This window comes from Artemia sp. Qi Xiang Cuo, chromosome 3 (genome assembly GCF_049724085.1).
Source record: "Artemia sp. Qi Xiang Cuo chromosome 3, ASM4972408v1, whole genome shotgun sequence".
Classification (NCBI taxonomy): domain Eukaryota; kingdom Metazoa; phylum Arthropoda; class Branchiopoda; order Anostraca; family Artemiidae; genus Artemia; species Artemia sp. Qi Xiang Cuo.
The window spans coordinates 88,932,604-88,954,691 of NC_142796.1; the positions used below are offsets into that span (position 1 = coordinate 88,932,604).

A 22,088-nucleotide genomic window follows, 5' to 3' on the forward strand; every position below is an offset into this window, starting at 1 on the left:
AAGAAGGCTATATATTATTACCTTAATTTCAAATCCACCAAGAATAAAGGCAAAAATAAGAGGAAAAAAGATAAAGCAAAGACATCATAACATAGAGCAGGACAAGAACAAAGGAGGCTACCCCAGTATGGCAAGTTCCAAATGTAGCACTAAAAAAACTACAAAGTAAAATCACCCCTTCATCGAAAATTATTAATATATTTTACAAATTTTGTCTTTAAAAGTGATCAGCTATTTACATTTTTAATTAGTATTAAATTTAAGCATACTTTGTATAAAAGGGATTTGGAGTCTTATTGAAAATTTAGCTCTTTCACAATTGAACAAGAGGATTATATACGCTCCAAAACGAGCCAACAAAGAAGCGAGTGAGCGAAAGGGGGTAACAAGAATATATGTTTCCTAAAAATAATTCGACGGAGACCAAATATCATAATGCCAGAGCCATAATTGAAAATCCTTAAAATGATTAAGGTTTGATATATGAAGAAATAAAAACAAACTTTCTGTTTCTGAATATATTAGGTATGATTATATTAAGGAATGGTAAAGAATTTGAATAACTGAAAAAAGAAAAACATACTTTAATCGATATCCTAAATTTTGGTCTAATTTTATACGGAGATGGTCAGAATGACTATGGAAACATAAAATCTCAGCAAGAATAATTCCGAAATATGTCATAGTCAAGAATATTTCAAGAGACTTAGTCAAGAAGACTAAGTCTCAAAGAACAGGAATAAGTGAAGGTGAAAAAGTGATGTCGAGTAACGAGAAAATAGATCAAGTGGACAGCTTCACTTACCTGGGTAGTATCATAGGCAGCGCAATCGCGCCGCCTAAGTAAAGAACGATGTTGGCACAATGTTTTTTTGTTTTTTTTAGCCCAGGGCACTTCGTATCGAAGGAGTTGTCGTAGAAACTTCGAAAAGGGGTCATTCGATTGGAAATTAGAGTGGTTTTTGCCCTTTTTAATAGTCGAAAGTGATTGGAAGGTAACTAAGACCCCTTCCACGCCCACCCTTTCCCCAAACACATCCAATCAAAATTTTGAGATAGCCATTTTGTTCAGCGTAGTTGATTTCCAGATAGAAATTATGTTTTTGAGGAGGACACAATTCTTAGGGCAAGGGTTGTAAGTTATGCCCTGGGGGCATATAAGATTTTTATAGAAAGCGTTGTCGTAGAAACTTCAAAAAGAACTCATTCGATTGGAATTTTAAAGGGCTAGTGCCCTTTTTAATAGTTGAAAGGGATTGGAGGGCAACTAAACCCCCTCTCACCCCCTCTTTTCCCCCAACACATCCAATCTAAAATTTTGAGATAGCCATTTTGTTCAACGTAGTTGAAAATTCTGAAAATTATTTCTTTGAGGATGACAACCCCCCCCCCCCATACAGCCCTCAGGGCAAGGGTTATAAGTTATGCCCAGGGAGCATATAAGGTTTTCATAGAAAGTGTTGTCGTAGAAACCTCAAAATGGGCTCATTCGATTCAAAACTGAAACGGCTAGTGCTCTTTTTAGTAGTCAAAAGTGATTGGAAGGCAACTAACACCCCTTCCACGCCCACCATTTCCCCAGACACAGCTAATCAAAATTTTGAGATAGCCATTTTGTTCAATGTAGTTGAAAGTTTTGGAAGTTATATCTTTGAAAAGGAAACTCCCCCCACAGTCTTCAGGGCAAGGGTTATAAGTTATGCCCTGGGGGCATATAATGTTTTTTATTGAAAGCTTTGTCGTAGAAACGTCAAAAAGGTCTCATTCGATTGGAAATTCAAAGGGCTAGTATTCTTTTTAATAGTCGAAAGTGATTGGAGGGCAACTAACCCACCTCTCACGCCCACCTTTTCTCCAAACAAATCCACTCAAAATTTTGAGATAGCCATTTTGTTCAACGTAGTTGAAAGTTTTGGAAATAGGTCATTAAAGATGACACCCCCCCCACAGCCCTCAGGGCAAGGGCTGTAAGTTTTGCCCTGGGGACATATAAGGTGTTTATAGAAAGTGATGTCGTAGATACTGCAAAAAGGGCTTATTCGATTGGAAATTGAAATGGCTAGTGCCCTTTTAATTGCCGAAAGTAATTAGAGGGCAACTAGCCCCCCTCTCCAGCCCACCATTTCCCCAAACAAATACAATCAAAATTTTGAGATAGCCATTTTTTCTCAACGTAGTTGAAAGTTCTGGATATTAGGTCTTCGAGGAGGACACCCCCCTCCCCCCCCCCGCAGTACTCAGGGCAAGGGTTGTAAGTTATGCCATGGGGGCATATGAAGTTTTTATAGAAGAATTTGTCGTAGAAACTTCAAAAAGGGCTCATTCGATTGGAAATTGAAAGGGATAGAGCCCTTTGTGATAGTCGAAAGTGATTGAAGAACAACTAACGCTCCTATCACGCTCACCTGTTCTCCAAACACATCCGATCAAAATTTTGAGATATTCATTCTGTTCAACGTAGTTGAAAGTTCTGGAATTAGGTCTTTGAGGATAACAACCCCGCCCCCAGGAGCCCTCGGGGCAAGGGTTGTAAGTTATGCCCTGGGGGCATATATGGTTTTTATAGAAATTTTTGTCGTAGAAACTTCAAAAAGGGCTCATTTGATTGGAAATTGAAAGGGCTAGTGCCCTTTTTAATAGTCAAAAGTGAATGGAGAGCAACTAAACCCCCTCTCACGCCCACCATCTCCCCAAACACGTTCAATCAAAGTTTTGAGATGGCCATTTTGCTCAACGTAGTTGAAAGGTCTTGAAACTGTGTCTTTGAGCATAACTAACCCCCGGGAGCCCCCAGGGCAAAGGTTTTAAGTTATGCCCTGGGGGCATAAAAGGTTTTTATAGATAGCGTTGTCGTAGACAGTTCAAAAGCGGCTCATTCAAATGGAAATTGAGAGGACTAGTGCCCTGTCTACTAGTCGAAAGTGATTGGAGTTTAACTACCCCCCCCTCACGCTCACAATTTCCCCAGACACATCCAATCAAAATTTTCAGATAGCCATTTTGTGCAACGTAGTTGAAAATTCTGGAAATTAGGTCTTTGAGAATGACAATTCCCCCAGAACCCTCAGAGCTAAGGTTGTAAGTTATGCCATGGGGGCATGTAAGGTTTTTATTGAAAACTTGAAAGAAAAGAAACTTGAAAAAGGACTCATTTGATAGGAAATTCAATGGACTAGTGCCTTGTAAATAGTCGAAAGTGATTGGAGGGCAACTAACCCTCCTCTCACGCCCACCATTTCCCTAAACACATCCAATCAAAATTTTGAGATAGCCATTTTTTTCAACGTAGTTGAAAATTTTGGAAAGTAGCTCTTTGAAGATTACAACCCCCCCCCCCCCATAGCCCTCAGAGTAAGGGTTGTAAGTTTTGCCCTGGGGGCTTATAGGATTTTTATTGACAGCGTTGTTGTAGAAACTTCAAAAAGGGCTCATTCGATTGGAAACTGAAAGCGCTAGTACCCTTTTTAATAGTCGAAAATGATTGAAGGGCAACTAACCCCCTCTCACACCAACCATTTCCCCAAAAACATCACCCCTCCCCCTCCATACCCATCATTTCCCCAAACAGTTCTGATCAACATTATGATATAGCAATTTTGTTGAACGTAGTTGAAGGATCTGGAAATTATGTTTTTGAGTATGACAACCCCCCATAGCCCTCAGGGCTAAGGTTGTAAGTTATGCCTTGGGGGCATTTATACATAATTCCCCCCACGCCCATCGTTTTCCCAAACATTTCCGATCAATATTTCGATATGGCCATTTTGTTCAACGTAGTTGAAAGGTCTGGAAATTATGTCTTAGAGGATGACAACCCTCCCCCATAGCCCTTAGGACAAGGGTCGTAAGTTATGCATTTGGGGGGCATTTCACGTTTTTATAGAGATTTTTGTCGTTGAAGCTTCAAAAAGGGCTCATTGGGTTGGAAATTGAGAGGACTAGGGCCTTTTATATTAGTCGAAAGTGATCAGAGGGCAAATGTTTCCCTCCACGCCTATCATTTCCTCAAACACTTCCAATCAAAATTTTGATATAGCCATTTTGATAAACCTATCAAAAAGGTCTAGAAATTATGTCTTTGAGGATAACAAATCCCCCCAGCCCTAAGGGCAAGGGTTTTAAGTTTTGCCCAGGGGACATACAGGGTTTGTATAGAAAGTGTGGTCATATAAACTTCAAAGGGGACTCATTGTATTGGTAATCAGACGCTCTAGTGCCCTTTTTAAGATTCAAAGTGATCAGAGGGCAGCTACCCTCTCCCCCCTACACACACGTCACATTGTCCCGAAATGTGTCTAATAGAATTTTTTAGATAGCTACACTACCAACATAATCACTGCATCCACCGTCTTTATTAGTTATTAATAAAAAAATCTTTTTGCACAAAACAAATTTTCAAAAAACAGTAAAGTAAAGATCTCCATTAAACCAAAAATGAACTAAAATAGAATCAAATAATCTACCAAGCATACATCTACCGCAAATCACTATCAATAAATAAATGAAACCCAAAAACAAACAGAAATTAAAATAAGTCAAACTCAAAACGATTAAAAATTAATCTGAGTAGGGTTATAAACCATATGCTGTCTAAAAGCCAAAATATAATTTGTACTTTACTGAAAAAAAATCTTTTAATTGTTCTTACTTCTATAACTTTAAGAAATCAAAAATTAATTAAGATTTTAAGGAATAAATATCCGCATTATCTATATTAAACTGACAATGCACATTTTTTTCAGTATATTCATTTTAATTTTTTCAGTAAAGTACAAATTATATTCTGGATTTTAGAAAGCATAGGGTTTAGAACCCTACTCAGATTAATTTCTGCTCGTTTTGAGTTTGACAAGTTTTAACTTATGTTCGTTCTGGGTTTCATTTATCTATTAATACTGATTTGTGGTAGTTGTATGCTTGGTAGATAATTTTATTTTATTTTTGTTCATTTTTGGTTTAATGGAGTTCTTAACTTTTTTTTGAAAAACTTATTTTCTGGAAAAAGTTTTTTTGAATCATAATTAGTAAAGTGGATGCAGTGAAGAGGTTAGTAGTGTTAAAGGGCATCGTCACTGCAGGAAACCTTCAAAATAGCCAAAGCCCAGAGTGTTTTTTCACAGCTGAAAAAGTTTGGAAAAATAGGAAAATAAGTCTGCAAACCAAGATTAGAATATTGGAAGCTATAGTGATGACAGTGGCCAAGAATGGTTCTTAGGTGTGGGCGCTCTAAAAAACGGCGGAAGATTTGCTAGAGGTTTTGCAGAGAAAGTGCCTACGGATTGTTTTGTGTTCTCGACTGACTGACTGTAAGCTTTACGAACGATATGATTCAGTTCCACTTTCTATGGCTATAATGAGAAAAAGGCTGAGATGGCTCGGACAAGTTCTGCGGTTGAAAGATTACAGATTGCAGAAGATCGTCCTTGTTAGCCAACCAGCTAGAGCTAAATGAAAAGCAGGTCGTTTCCGAATGGGGTGGGAGGATGTTGCAAGAAAAGGTTTAAGGCCAATGGTGACTTCTTGGGAAGGTGTAAAGAGGGAGGTCTTGAATCGATTGGGATGGAGAAGGAGCCACGTAGCTGTGTTGTCCTCGGGCTGCTTGGTGCTGTAGGGAGTTGTTAGTAGTAGTAGTAGTAATAGTAGGAGTAATAGTAGTAGTAGTAGTAGTCGTAGTAGTAGTAGTAGTAGTAATAGTATTCGTAGTAGTAGTAGTAGCAGTAGTAGTATATATTCAGTTAGAATGACATCTTATTTTGTTCTCAAAAAGCATCCAAGACCAACCGTAAAAACAGAGCAGGCGATTTTTTCTACCGATACTTTCTTCAAAATACCAAAACTCTACCGATGTTAAGAATTTTTTTTAAATATATAGTAAACACTGGATTGAAACACTAAATTTATTGTCCTGAACATATTGTCATTCACAGGTAGAAAAACTTTTTACTAATACGAAACAAGTTAAAAAAAATTTAAAACTCTTAATAATGAAGTAAACATAACTCACAGTTGTTGGTTTCACTCAATGTACCTCAATGATATAATATTAAGTTTCGTAAATTAATCATTCCTTTAACCGAAGACTCACTATCCGTATTTCGAAATATAATATTTTGGATTTTATCGTCCGATATATTCAAAACAATTCTCTTATCATATTGATGTATCGTTTTATATTGATACACATCTTCATCACGAAATGTCTTTCTTAAAAAGAGAGCGTCTCCATTTGTCCAACTATTTGTATACAAATTAAATAGCTCATACCCTACATTAGTAAGAAAACTTTCTATTTTCTGTAGATAATCTTTTCTTCCATCATATTCTACTAAGATGGCACTTATATTTAATTTAGCAAAGGGTATTGTTTTCAAAATATTCAGTTCTCCTCCTTCAACATCTAAAAAAAGCACATCAACGGTTGTGACATCTATGGCGTGGAGAATCATCCAGAATGGAAAACAGTGAACTTTTACAGTCTTTCGGAGTCTAAAAAATCCTTTTTCGTCTGTCCCATAGCCATCGTGACCTTCGTCGTTATAGAGTACTCGTCCGTTTCCCTTATTGTACACTGTAAAACAGAAATATGTTCATATTTAAAATTCGATTGCTGATCGGCATGTTTTATCAAATTTCTGCTATGATGGGACGACATATTTCTTTCTTCAAATATTTAGTATTTTCAAATAATTAGTTTCTCTAAAATGACAACTATGGATTGCCAGATATGATCCTCAATGGGGGAAAAATAAGTTTTCAATAATTTTATCGACAAACTTTCGTAGTTGGACAAAAAACCAAAGATCAATAAAATATTAATTCATGACATAGGTTTTGTTGCATTTTCTGTAATAGAAACCCAAGCATAGGTACTTTTATTACATAGAGATAAAAATTGAAAATCTAATATTTTTAGACCTACTTTAGTACTTTATTTCTTCTTTAAATTTGGACTTTCCACTTTTTTCCTTGCCGATCCTATGGATTTTTGTTACGGAAATTGGAATTTTGGATACAACGGCGGGATTTCGGCAAGAGCGATTGACAAACGTTCTTGTTTTGTCGGACTTGGAAAGACCCATGAAATTTGAAACAAAATTACCAAAGTGGAAGGACCGACGTGATAGACAAATACAAATAGAAGCACCTATGCACATTTACGATTTTACTTGCTTAAAAAAGAAGAGCTAGAAGTTGTGAAGAGCCTTTGTCACAATTATATGCTAAAAGACTATGTGGAACAAATTATGTTGGTTCAGTCTGTAAACCTCAAAAGAGACGAGTTCTTCCTACCCGCCTCTAAGGTTTGCCTGGGACGAGAAGCGATCCCCCGTCTGTTTTCAATTGAAGGAAAAGATACCAAGTTCATGGAGAAATGCAAGAGCATCAAGGAGATTGCCCAGTAATTATATATTGAAACTGTGTGTCAGCTAGTCGACGGATTTCCATTTGATCACGGCATTTACAACTTTTTAGAGATTGTAGACCCAAAAGTCGAATCGGATGGTAATATTCCATCGTTGCGGCTTTTTTACCAAAAGTTTGGGCACGCCTCGTGGGATTTTGGGCTGGTTGAAAAAGAGTGGTGGGCATTGATGCTGCTTAGTCCAGACGACAGTTTGCTCACTGGTGGAAACCCGATTGATTTTTGGAACTGGGTGCTGTCCATCAAGACGCCAAGTGGAGCGCTAAGGTTCACTAGCGTTCTTCATGTCATTTGGTTTATTTTTGGACTTCCCTGCTCAAATGTCGTTGTGGAAAAACTTTTCAGCGTTCTCAAAACAGTAAAAAATGAAAAGAGGAATGGGCTCAAAAAATTAACTTTGACTGCGACGATTTCTGTGAAGTATGGGATGAAGCATAAAGGCCCCTCTACGTTCACCGAGAGTTTAAGGGAAAAAATGAAGTCCGTGAAGTCCGATGCGACTGCGTCCAAATGCGTCGCTTTTATAGGCATTGGAAAAGACGATGGGGATGGCGATGACAACGATGACTCGGGGTATTAACCTTAGTATTTGGTAATTCTCATTAAATTTTTCTGAATACAGCTTAAAGTCCGTCTACACTCGGCATTTTCTGGAAAACTGAGAGGCAGGTAGGAGTCTGCACTAGTTAAAATCGAATAATTCAAAAAAAAATTCAGGCGCTGTCCTTAAATCATGCTTTAAGTGATTCATTTTTGCTACTACACTCTGCTTCAAATTAACAACTCAATATAAAAACAGTCAAAAACAAAAATAATACGTGAAAAAGCGATCGGTTGGATATCATTCATGCCAATCATTTGTACCAATTCAAATAAAAACGAGGGTATTGCACAAGTAGTAATAGAGAAGGGAAAAATAATGGCAAAGAAAAACAAATAAATAAAATATATTCATATGGTCCAGAATCTGAGCTCCGGACCCAGAATCTATAAAAACAAAACCGAATTTAACTAGTCGATAAATACAAAGCATTGTTTTAAACGTCAGAAGAAAATATTTTGGTACACGTAAAAGGTCTTGAGTTGCAACATAAGTCGTCTTGAATTAAAATGCTATTAAATGTCAGCCTAATAAGACTTTACTTGTAACTTGGAAACAAGTCAGAAAATGGGTAAACTTTTAGGAATTTTGGTATTGAAAATAGGGATTTCTAGGAATTTTCCACCAACCTTTTAGGGATTGAGAAAATTTGAAGTGGAAACACTGGTAATATAGCGTAAGAATCAATTTTGTTAACGTTCCTGTTCAAATAGCAAGCACGATAACATACTTAATTCCGGACTGTGTCCTATTATAATTCTTCTCTTTTTTCACACTTAAATACTTTATTCTCACATTAGTGGAATGGAAGCACTGGTATGGATTCTGTTAAATCTAAATTTAAGTGGAATAAAGCTGTTATTAATGCAAAGTTTGATACTAGTGATCCTTCGTGCAGTATTCCCGCTGACTGATGTGTCTCTCATTATTCTGCTAATTTTACTGAAGTAAATTATAAGGTTCATTGATTCATTCGTTCTTTAAGAAACTATTTGATAAGGCTCTCCCTCGGAAACTTGTCCAGGTTGATATTATTCTTGTTACTTTATCGTGTGCTAATGATGCTATAAAAAATTTTAATTCAAATTTTTTGGACAATGATGGCATTTCAACAAAACACTTAAATACTGATTCAGTTCCATTCAGGTGACACTTGAAGCTCCTCCTTTTGACGTGTGTGGCTTCTTCAATTGTTCCGGATAGTCTTCTTTGCGGTTCGGCAACGTCAATCTTGAAACGTGGAAAGGACCCTGCAATTTACCCCCCTAATGCCTGCAATTCGTAGCCTACCGATCTGCAACTGTAGCATGCACAATTAGTGAAGTTTTCGAGTATGTCCTTATAATTTTGCTAACTCCTGTTACAAAAATGGTAAAAATCAGCTTGGTTTCCAGCAGGGCATGAGCTACCCTCGTGCTTATTGGACCCTGGAAAAATTTTGAAGGATTCTGCAGAAGGTGGTAATGAGATTCATGTGTGTGCATTAGATCTTTCAGGGGATTTTGACAGTGTTGTTCAAACTCAAGGTTTATTTTCTCTTTATTCTAATGCAGTGAATTTTTCAGTGTTTTTTTTAGGTATTGGTATGAATATGCGTACTTAGGGCTTAAAATAAACCCTGTGGAATGTATCTCGGTTCGTTTCGGCGTGCGCAAAGGAGGTGTTCTATCCCCGCATGTTTTTAAGATCTGTGAAGCATCTACTTTAGCGTTGATACGGTCAACTTATTACTATAGAATGTCTAATATTTCATAATTGGCTTACACTGACGACATTTTATTGATTAGCCGATCAAAATCTTCGTTTTCTAAAATGGTTTAGAAAACGAACTGGTTAGAAAACCGTTCGTGATTCACTAAAGTAAAATGGTTAGAAAACCGTTCGTGATTCACTTGGTAAAAATGGCTTAACTTTAAATACAGAAAATGAGAATATTTATATTTTAATCACCGCGCATTGTCATTCCCACTTAAATGTCCTGATTCCCCTTGAAATGGCTTGATGTTTCTGTGTGCTCTAGCATTATGAGCATGCCTCATAAGCTTGTAGATGATTCTAGAAAAAGATTCAGGTTAGATATCCCTAAAATTGTAGCAAATAGGAGAAAATTTAAACGAAAAGCTTTATGTCAGTTATATTCAACTTTTGTGATCATTCTGTGCTATTTCCTGTCGGTGTTTTTACTTTTCTAAATTGCCAGGATGCTAGGTGCCTGTGCTCGTATTACTTTTGATATCTTAAATTCCTTCGTTATTTGCCTTCACGTACTCGAAACCGAAAACTTATTCTTAATTATAGAGCATCTGATGTGGCAAATAAGCTTGAGTGATTTCATGCTAAGTTGCCAAAGTCAGCCCCTGGCAAGCTCGGGCACCACGGGGTCATCCGTTTATTTATTCATTTGTAAGGTTTTCTTATTTTTGTATTTGTGTTTTTCCTTTCTTTTTTTTGTAGTCCGCTTTTTTTCTGTATTTATTAGCGCATTATAAATAAATTCTTATTGTTATTATTATAGGTATACCCATTTGCGTGGAAAAGGCACTTGAGTCGGCAGCTTTCTCTGATGACACAATTTGCTCAGTAATTTAAAAATACAAAAAGCAAGGATCTACAAGTAAAAGATCAAAGTACTGGCTGTAAGTGAAAGTAATAGCTGGAAAAAGAAATTGAAATCTTCCTGTATGTTTCCCGTGTAGGAGACCTGTCGTCAACAAAATACTTAGTCATCAAACAGTTCGTGGTAACGAACTGAAGGAGCGACCCGGCTCAATGGTAACCGAAACTCTAGAAAACGGGTTTTTGATACCAATAGATACATCAACAGAATCATATTTCAATGCTGATTTCAAATATATAACTTTCATCAAGTTTACTGCTACCCATCAAAAGTTACGCGCCTGAGAAAATTTGGCTGATTTTCAAAAAAAGGGGGAAAGACCACCTAAAAGTTATATAACCTTAATGAAAATCCCACCATCATATTCAGCGTATCAGAAAACCCTACTGCAGAAGTTTCAAGCTCCTATCTACAATAATGTAAAATTTTGCATTTTTTGCCCGAAGAAAGATCACGGATGTCTGATTATTTGTTTTTTTTACAGGAGTGATTGTATTGACCCAGTGGTCATCGAACATTATGGGAGGGCTCATTGGAACGGAAATTAAAAGTTCTAGTGTCCTTTTAAAGTGACCAAAAAAAATGGAGGGCAACTAGGCCCCCTCCCACGCTTATTTTTTTCCCAAAGTCACCCGATCAAAATTTTGAGATTGCCATTTTGTTCAGCATGGTCGAAAATATGTTAAATATGTCTTTTGGGATGACTTAATCCACCGAAGTCCCCAGGGGGAGGGCTAAAAGTTCTGAACTTTACCCAATGTTAACATATAGTATTGGTTATTGGGAAGTATACAGAAGTTTTCAGGAGGGTTTTTTCTGGTATTGGGGGGGGGGGTCGGGGTTTATGTTGGAGGATCTGTCCTTGAAGGAAGTTTTCATGGGAGAAGGGAAATTGCCATAAAGGAAGTGCCGGACTTGCCAGCATTATTTATTGGTTATTGGGAAGTATACAGACATTTTCAGGAAAAAAAAATTCATGGAGGGGGGCTAGAGGAGGGGGTTACTCTGGAGAATCTTTCCGTGGAGGATGTTTCTTTGGGGTAATGGAAATTTCTATGAAGGTGGCGCCGGATTTCCAAGCATTATTTAATAAACGATCAGAAATTAAATTAAAAAAAACAAGTTTTTTCAACTGAAAATAAGAAGCAACATTAGAACTTAAAACAAACAGAAATAATTACGTATTTGAGGGGGTTCTCCCCCAAGTCAATACCTCGCTCTTTACACTGCAATTTTTTTTAGGGCTTTCAAAAGAACTATCTATTCTAATTAAACGGCCTTAGTGATTCAGGGGTTTTTGAATTACAAATTTTTTTAACTTTCAACGTAAAGAGCGTGGTATTGAATAAGGGGAGAACCCCCTCATACACGTAATAACATATACGTAATAAAAAAAGCAATAAAAAAACAAGCGATACGGCTCAATAGTAATCGAAACTTTTAAAAACGGAATTTTGATGTCAATAAATATACCAAAAGAATGTGTTTATAATGCTGATTCTAAATATATAAAATTTATTAAGTTTAGTATTACTCATCAAAGGCTACGAGCCCGAGAAAAGTTATCCGATTTTTTAAAGAGGGAGGAAACATCCCCTACAAGTGAAAGAATTTTAATGAAAATCACACCGTCAGATTCAGCGTATCAAAAAACCCAATTACATAGGTTTCAAGCTCATATCTGCAAAAATCTGCAACTTTGTATTTTTTGCCAGAAGAAAAATATACGAATATAAAAGTTCGTTACGTGAGTTAATTTGTAAATTACGTCATAACCAAATTTAGAGACATCCATTTAGCAAAAGAAAAGTAAAATTTTTATGCAAATTTTGTTTACTTATTCAATAACGGTGAGCCAAAATAAAAGCTGCATTAACTAAAAAACGATCAGAAATTAAATAAAAAAAACAAGTTTTTTAAACTGAAAGTAAGGAGCGACATTAAAACTTAAAACGAAAAGAAATTATTCCGTATATGAAAGGGACTGCCCCCACCCCACCGCCTCGCTCTTTATGCTAATGTTTGACTCTTTGTCACAACTCTATTTTTTTAAAGAATAAAAAACTTCAGCGTAAAAAACGAAGCGTTGAGGAGGGGACAGCCCCTTTCATATACGGAATAATTTCTGTTTGTTTTAAGTTTTAATGTCGCTCCTTACTTTCGGTTTAAAAACTTGTTTTTTTTATTTAATCGCTATCAGAAACAGATGTGTCTGGCAGAAAGTATGGTCAAAGAAAGTAGCAGACGTTCCGTGCAATCTAAGTAGGAAGTTAATTATTCTTAGCCATAGAACTATCACTTAAAACATGCATCTTTTCATTGATTTGAACATGCTTTTGGCTCAATACTTTCGCATGAATCGGTACGCCTAGATCTTTTTCTTTTTGACTCCAGAAAAATAATGGTCTGCAATCTGAAAAATTGAATTTTAGTCCCTTATTGACTTTTCGTCAGGGCTGCAACGAGTGGCACTAGTTCTAGTGCTACTTCTAACAATTTTCCCTTTAATAAAATACACCATTATTTTAAAGTTTATAAGTAGACAGGCCTTGCTATCCTTTTTTCTTTTAATAGGTTTTTATTTTCTTCCATTTTTCTTCCGTTTTTCCGAAAAATATTCTGCTATTTTATATGGCCCCTCCTCAAAATTTCCTGCAGATTCATAAGTTTCTATAGGGTATAGTAAAGCCTCCCCCAGACCTTGACTTGCCATCCTTAGCCCCCCCCCCCAGTCCTAACATCCTGCTGTTCGGGAGCTGTTTTATTCACTTATACAATATTAAGCAAATTCATGAAGCATGGAAATCTCATAGATCGCTGTTTCTACGTTTAACTAAAAGAGAAACTAAGAATCACTTCATAAATAGTTTTGAAGTATTTTATCCAAAGTTAAAGACACTACAGGAGCGTCTGGTGGGTTTAAAATCTGCTGTGTCAAAAACGGCTGACATAAGCTTTCTACACTGCAAGCAACACAAGATGCAAGGCAAGTTAAAGGGGCTCTGAGAACTTTTGCAATTTATTGAATCCTGGATTATAGTCATCATAGATTGGTGGACCAGAGAGACAAACTTGCGATTGATTGCTCCACTGCTATGTTTTCTGTTAAGGGATGTACACAGACAACACTACTAACACTGCTGCTACCAAACAAAACATCAAGCCCTATTACGACTACTTCTGGTTGACAAGTACTTAGTAGCACAAAGGTATCTTGAAAGGGTATCTTTATTAACAAAGGTATCTTTATAGGATCTTCTAGTACAATCGTATCTCAAAAGGGATGTGAAGATGATCGCTCCTCTTTTTATAAATTTTGTTATAGAGCCCATACTGAACAGTAGAAACTATTAGATTTTTGAGCAATTTTCGCAGTTTTAACATTTGTTGATCCAGTGCAGCATGTCTTGATAACACCCTGAAACTAACTTGAACTACTAACAGAATATTAGTTACTATATAAGATTAACTCCTACTACTATTTACAACTTACTGAAGATCAAACCACAGGAGGCCCTCCTCCACTCCACTCTGTATACAGCAACGCTCTTCTTCCTCTCCCAAGAGGTTCTAGTTTCTTTTAAATTCTTCTTTACGACCTATTCTCATCCGATTCGGGAACAACATGCTTTTTGTTCGAAAAGATATCTCATAACGAAGCAGCCAGAACAACCTCCGTTGGCACTTTTTCAAAATTTTTGTCGGGAGTAATGCACTCTTACATGGTCCATATATGAGTCAATGGGTTGAGCAAATTGGATGAAGGTCATCGCCCACGTGTTTAACTTGTTTAACGTGTTTAACTTGTTATGAGGCTACTGTCTAGAGGAGGAAGTCCCGTGGCAACTTTCCAATAGCAAAAAGAGGTAATAAACTCCTACTTGGCCCGTATACTAGTTGGATAACTGATTTATTTGACCTTGTGCGAAGTTCATTGGTCAATATTTCACATATGTGACTAACCTGCATATTCTGAACTATGAGGTAACATGTTTCATGAGCACTTGATTTTTAAGGGGGGTCAACTTGGAAGGAGGAGTCAACTTTTTAAGTTGGGGGCATATTTTTGTTGAACTTAGAATTTTTCAATTTTTTTCATATCTTTAAAAGCCATTAGAACAACAAACTTGTAACACCAAATTTTGTTATAAAAGTTTTTGGAACTATGAAATGAAAAACAACTTTTAGACAAATAAGTTTTGTGGTGACATTTTTTTTAGGACAATGTCTTTTAAAGATGTAAAAAAAAGTTGAAAAAAATTGTAAGTTCAAAAAAAATGCCCCCCCTTAAAGAGTTGACTCTCCTTTCTAAGTTGATATCTGCCCCCCCACCCTTAAAATAAAGCGTTCATGAAACCAGTTATCCCACATAAGCATTTCATAAAATAAAATTTAACGAAATGTTGATTGATGAATCACGGATAAAACTGGAATGCATCCTCATTCCTTCAATCGAGACATAATCTGGAGCAAATACAACTGAAATCATAATTTTCCATGTAATTTCGAGCTGGAATGAGGTTAGTCTTCATAAGATTAACACAAGTATAATTCTTTTAGGGTAAACAGCATAGCTTTATGTAGTTTATATAGATTTTATTATCCTGACTGACATGATGCATGCGTCCAAAATTTGTTGAATAAACTCCATATATGTCTTTTCAATAGAAGATAAACTTACAAAACAAATGCAAATTGTATGCATAATCTTATGCTCTAATTGCTATGAAAATACAATAATGATCATAGAATCTATAAAATTATAGTTTAAAAATATCACAGTAAAAAATACGACAACCAGAGTGACCCAGCGTTGCCAACGCAGCACAATTTAGCCGTTTTTAGTACAATATGGAGGTCCTGGTACAATAAGAAACATTTAGAAATGTGTTTGTTCAGTCAAATTTGCCAGTGCATTCTGGTTTTTGTTGCTTCTATCTGACTTGGATTATCCGTTCAAATTCTATTTTATCGAAAATTTTCCTCTAGTGAAAAATGTTTTAACCTGGTGCTCAGATGGTACAAATTGACTTTTGCGGTACAATTTTAGTTGGAATGCGGTACAGTTTATTTCAAAACGTTGGCAACACTAGAGTTATGTCAAAATCCATTGGAATTTGAGCAGAAATAAGCGTCGGCTTGTATTGTATAAAAAAAAAAAAAATTTAATTCTACGATTATATAAAACAAAATTCTGAAATACAGAAAGTTTCTTACTTGAAAAATTTGCGTCTTTTTTCTTAGCTAGGGGATCCTCATGCTGAAAACTTGCTATGTAAGAAGAGTTTGAAGAACTCAAGCAGGCTTGAATCGTGTACACCTTCCGTTTCTTTGTGAGCAGTTCCTTAAAATAGTACGGATCAGCTTCTATGAGCAGGCCATTCCAAAATTTAAACTTTTCAAGGAATATAGAGTTTCCAAATAATTCTCCGTCTGCACCCCCACATTCAACGAAAAATCTCTTTCTGTCCTGAAATAAAATAAAATTAAACATTAATGTAAAAAGTATAAGAGATAACGCAGGGTATATCGTGAAAGAGAATAAGAGACTGATGAAGGAGGGTAAGGGTTTTTCAATGCCTGAAAACTAATAAAGGTCGTTTGAGAGAAAACTTTCAGAAACAAAAGCAAAATTGGTTTCAAAGTAATGATTTTCATTTTCTATATCTTGATGTTAGACTTGAGAAAAAATTTAGTAGCACCTTGTGGGGTTTGCTTTACCCTATTATGAATTTATGTAATACTACTACTACTACTACTAACAACAACTCACCGCAGCACCAAGCCGCCTGAAGCCAACACAGCTACGCACGCTCCTCTTCCACCCCAATCTATTCAAAGCCTCCCTTTTTACACCCGCCCACGAAGTTCCCATTTCCTTTAAATCTTTCTTTATGACGTCCTCCCACCCCAAGCGGGGAAGACCTGCTTTCCGTTTAGCCCTAGATGGTTGGCCGAAAAGAACAATCTTCGGCAATCTGTCATCCTTCAGCCACACAAAGTGCCCTAACCACCTTAATCTTTCTTTCATTATAGCCCTAGAGAGCGGTATTGAACCACATTTTTCGTATAGCTTATTGTTTGAAATACGGTCAGTCAGCCGGGTACCCAGAACAATCCTTAAGCAATTTCTCTGGAAAACATCTAGCAAATCTGATCAATCTTTTCATTACCCAACGTCACCTTTTCATCTTCACTTATTCCTAGCCTTAGTGACTTATTCTTCCTAATATTGATTTTCAAACCTATTCTAGCACTCTGAACTTGCAAAACCTCTATAAGTTCATTTATTTTGCTCACACTTTTATCTAGGATGCTTAAATCATCAACATAATCTAAGTCCAGGAGAGTTTTTCCTTCCCATTTGATTTCGTGGTCTCCCATTACCTTTCCTGTGCTCCTTAAGACGAAGTCCATCAAAATGATCCATATAAAGGGGGATAGATAATTTATGTAATACGATAAAGGATAAGGTTGTTCAAGACACCAAAACAGGATATTGTTTTCTTGAGCTTATTCAAGATGTTCAAGATGTAGTTAACCATAAACAGATTCAGAAAATATGTTAATAAACTTACTGGAACTTTAAAATGCAAGTTAGTTACATATTGATTTTGAAAACTATTCAGGTAGATTAAACAAGGGAAGGAGTACTAAAAGGAACATGCCAAATATTGAATATCTTGAAACTGGATCAAAATATCGAGTCGAAACTTTCAGGGGGAGTTAGAGGAAACATATTGAACAAAATTCATAAAATATATTGACCTAAGATAATCAAAGGAAGGCAAAGAGCAGTACTAAAACCTAAAATCATAAGCAGCGCAATAACGCTGCCTAAGTAAAGAACGATGTTGGCACAATGTACTATTTATTTTTTGGCTTAGGTTTATTTATATTTTTTTGATTTTTTTTTTGTTTATTTTTTGGAAATTGGAGTGGCGTTTGCCTTTTTTAGTATTCGAAAGCGACTGGAAGGCAATTAACACCCCTACCACGCCCACCAATTCCCCAAACACATCCAATCAAAATTTTGAGATAGCCATTTTGTTCAGCGTAGTTGATTTCCAGACACTCCCCCACAGCCCTCAGGGCAAGGGTTGTAAGTTATGCCCTGGGGACATATGAGTTTTTCTGTTATAGAAACCGTTGTCATAGAGAATTCAAAAAGGAATCATTCGATTGGAAATTGAAAAGGCTAGTGCCCTTTTTAATAGTCGAAAATGATTTGAGCCCAAGTAGCCCCCCCCCCTCGCACACCCAACATTTTCCCAAACACATTTAGGGGCAAACCATTTTGTTCAATGTAGATGAAAGATCCGGCAATCATGTCTTTGAGGATGACAACCCCCTCACAGCCCTCAGGGTACGGGTTTTAAGTTACGCCCTGGGGGCATATAAGGTTTTTATTTAAAGCAAGTAGAGATGGGGGTGCCAGTCGTGACAGAACCACGTGGTTTATTGTTTTCTCAGTGAGAATGAAAAAACAGGAATTTTCACACTTGGAAAAACAGGAATTTTGTCACATTTATGGTTGTTTTCATGGATGGTTATGAGTGTTGTTCGATTTATTTGATGTTTTTCTCGGATGTCAAAATCAAATTATGGATGTTTTATTGTTATTGCGAGTGATAATTTGAAAAACAGGGTGACAGGGCCACGTGGTTTAAGGTTTTCTAAAAGAGAATGAAAAAAAAAGAAATTTATCACTTGGAAAAAAAGAAACTTTCTCACATGGAAAACAATAAACCATGTGGTCTAGTCACGAGTCGGACCTGTGAACTCTTGACAGATCAATCAATCAATGACATCATCTGTCAGACTTTAAAAATTTTCGCCTAGAAACATTTCTCCAGGAATAGATCCAAATCATTAATGTCTTTGCCTCGGGAACAGTTCTACTGGTCGAACTCCAAAGGATATTAATAACCAAAGGACATAGAAACAATTAGGCAAGAAACATCTTAGCGATGAATTGTTTTAGCGCGCGAAAAGATTTCATATTAATTTGAAATGCGTTAGCGCAGAGATGCCAATAACAAAGGAACACGCTGAATTTGCGTTTAGGGATTATTTGGGCGAAACTGTTTTAGACAGGTTAGGGAACTATTTCGGCGAAACAGATAGAGACATTTTAAAAGAAGATTTTGAAGAGATTTTAGAAGAGAATGTAATGGTGAAACTCTGTGGTCGTTATAATACACAAGTTTCATTTGAACAGTGTTGTGAGGTCCTCTAACCCAACCCACAGGGTTCCAATCCTCCTACCCCAACCCCAAAGGAAGCCCCCGGTCCTCAAAGGCCCCCCAAGCTCCCAAAGGCCCTCCACCGGTCCCCAAATGTACCCCAGGCCCCCAACTGCCCCCCCGGACACTCAAAGGCCCCCAAAGCTCCCAAAGGGCCACTGGCGCCCCAAAGGCCCACCCAGACCCCCAAATGCCATCCCCGGGCCCCCCAAAGGCCCATCGAGCTCCCAAAGGACCAACCGGGTCCCAAAGGCCCTCCACCGGTCCCCAAAGGCCCAGCGAGCTCCCAAAGGACCAACGGGGTCCCACAGGCCCTCCACCGGTCCCCAAATGTCCTCCAGGCCCCCAACTGCCCCACCGGACCCCCCAAGACCATCCCCGGGCCCCCCAAAGGCCCATCGAGCTCCCAAAGGACCAACGGGGTCCCAAAGGCCCACCACCGGCCCCCAACTGCCCCCCCGGACCCCAAAAAGCCCTCCCCTGGTCCTCAAAGGTCCCCCGGGCTCCCAAAAGGACCAACGGGGTCCCAAAGGCCCTCCACCGGTCCCCAAATGTCCCCCAGGCACTCAAAGGCCCTCCCTGTGCCCCAAAGGTCCTCTCTGTGCCCCCAAAGGCCCTCCCTGGGCCCCCCAAAGGCCCATCGAGCTCCCAAAGGACCAACGGGGTCCCAAAGGCCCTCCACCGGTCCCCAAATGTCCCCCAGGCCCCCAAAGGCCCTCCCTGTGCCCAAAGGCCCTCCCTGTGTCCCAAAGGCCCTCCCCCGGCCCCCACAGGAGCTCCCAAAGGACCACCGACCCTCAAGGGACCCACAGACCCTCAAAGGCTCTCCCCGAGCACCCGTCTTTCGTTGATGTGTTTTGTCTGAAACCTATGATATGGGATGTGTAGTTTGCTACTTCAGGCCTTTCTGAGCTAACGTTTCCTGGTATTTCCTAGGTGAATTTTGTCTGAAACCAATAGTTTGGGATGAGTAGTTTGCTATTTCAGGCTTTTATGAGCTATGTTTCTTAGCCTTTAGTTGGTGTGTGTTGAGTGAAAATTATTATTTGGGATATGTAGTTTGATATTTCTGAATTTTCTGAGATGGATTTCTTAGTCTTTCATAGGTGTGTGGTGTCTGAAACATAGGATTTGGGGTGTTTAGTTTGCTATTTTAAACTTTTATGAGACGGTTTTATTATAATTTAATTTTTATTAGTATTATGATATTAATTTTATGGTAGTTATTTATTTATATTTATTGATTTTCTGAGATAAGTTATTCTAGTATTTATTATGTGAATGTTTTCTGAAACAAATACTTTTGGATGAATAGTTTGCTATTTTTGACTTTTCTGAGCTAGGTTTCTTAGTCTTTCGTTGGTGTGTGTTGACTGAAACCGATGTTTTGGGATATTTAGTTTGCTATTTTTGACTTTTCTGAGCTGGTTTTCTTAGTCTTTCTTAGGTGTGTGTTGTCTGAAACCTATGATTTGGGATGGGTTGTTTGCTATTTTTGACTTTTCTGAGCTGGATTTCTTAGCCTTTCTTAGGTGTTTGTTGTCTGAAACCTATAGTTTGGGATGACTAGTTTGCAATTTTTGACTTTTCTGAGCTAGGTTTCTTAGCTGTTCATAGGTGAGTGTTGTCTGAAACCTATGATTTGGGATATGTAATTTGCTATTTCCGACTTTTCATAACCGGATTTCTTAGTCTTTCGTAGGTGTGTGGTGTCTGAAACCTATGATTTGGGATGTGTGGGTTGATATTTTTTTGAACTTTCTGAGCTGGATTTCTTAGCAATTCGTAAGTGTGTGTTGACTGAAACCTATGATTTGGGATGGGTAATTTAATATTTTTGACTTTTCTGAGCTAGATTTCTTAGCCTATCATATGTGTCCTTTCAGAATATTATGATTTGGGAGGTGTAGTTTGCTTTTTGGAATTTTAAGAGCTAGTATTCTTATTCACTCATAGGTGTTTGTTGTCTGAAACTTCGAGTTTGGGATGATTAGTTGGCTATTTCAGACTTTTCTGAGCTAAGGTTTCTTAGTATTTCGTAGGTGAATGATGTCTGAAACATATCATTTGGGATATTTACATAACTATTTAGTTATGGTCATAAATGTTTATTTAAGGTGTGTTTTGTCTGAAAAATATTATTAGGGATGTTTAGTTTTCTATTTTAGACTTTTCTGAGATAGTTTTCTTAGACTTTAATAGGTATGTGTTGTCAGAACATTATGATTTGGGATGTGTAGTGTGCTATTTCAGGCTTTTCTGAGCTAAGGTTTTCTAGTATTTCGTAGGTGAATGATGTCTGAAACCTATAGTTTGGGATGTGTACTTTGCTATTTCCGTCTTTTCTTATCCGGATTTCTTAGTCTTTCGGAGGTGGGTGGTGTCTGAAACCTATGATTTGGGAGGTGTGGGTTGCTATTTCAGGCTTTTCTGAGGTGGATTTCTTAGTCTTTCATCGGTGTGTAGTGTCTGAAACCTATGATTTGGGGTGGCTGGATTGCTATTTTTGACTTTTCTGAGCTAGATTTCTTAGCCTTTCTTAGGTATTTGTTGTCTGAAACCTATAGTTTGGGATGAGTAATTTGCTATTTCAGGCTTTTATGAGCTAGGTTTCTTAGCCGTTCATAGGTGAGTGTTGTCTGAAACCTATGATTTGGGTTATGTAATTTGCTATTTCTGACTTTTCTAGGCTGGATTTCTTAGTCTTTCGTAGGTGTGTGATGTCTGAAACCTATGATTTGTGGGTGTGTGGGTTGATATTTTTTGACTTTTCTGAGCAGGATTTCATATCCATTCGTAGGTGTGTGTTGACTGAAACCTATGATTTGGGATGGTTAATTTGCTATTTTTGACTTTTCTAAGCTAGATTTCTTAGCCTTTCATAGGTGTTTCCTTTCAGAAAATTATGATTTGTGAAACACACAAAAACTTACACATGCACACGAAAACTTGAATGCACACAAAAACTTAAATTCACACACAAACTTACACACACACACACACACACACACACACACACACACACACATACACACACACACACACCAAAACAGACACACACACAAAAACTTACACACACACACACACACACACACAAAACTTACACATGCACACAAAAAACTCACACACACACGCACAAAAACTTACACACACACACACTCACAAAACTTACACATACACACACGAGAACTTACACACACA

General features: G+C 37.5%; 1 protein-coding gene across 1 annotated transcript in view; it reads right to left on the reverse strand.

Moving 5' to 3' along the window:
* Positions 1-5,891: 5,891 nt before the first annotated feature.
* The window catches only part of LOC148954719 (uncharacterized), a 42,194-nt gene continuing 25,997 nt past the window's right edge, over positions 5,892-22,088 (reverse strand). Inside the window, exon 3 of the mRNA XM_089087222.1 lies at positions 5,892-6,568. Within this exon, the coding sequence (XP_088943348.1) occupies positions 6,030-6,568 (539 nt within the window). The 3' untranslated portion in view covers positions 5,892-6,029. The remainder of the gene's footprint in view (positions 6,569-22,088) is intronic.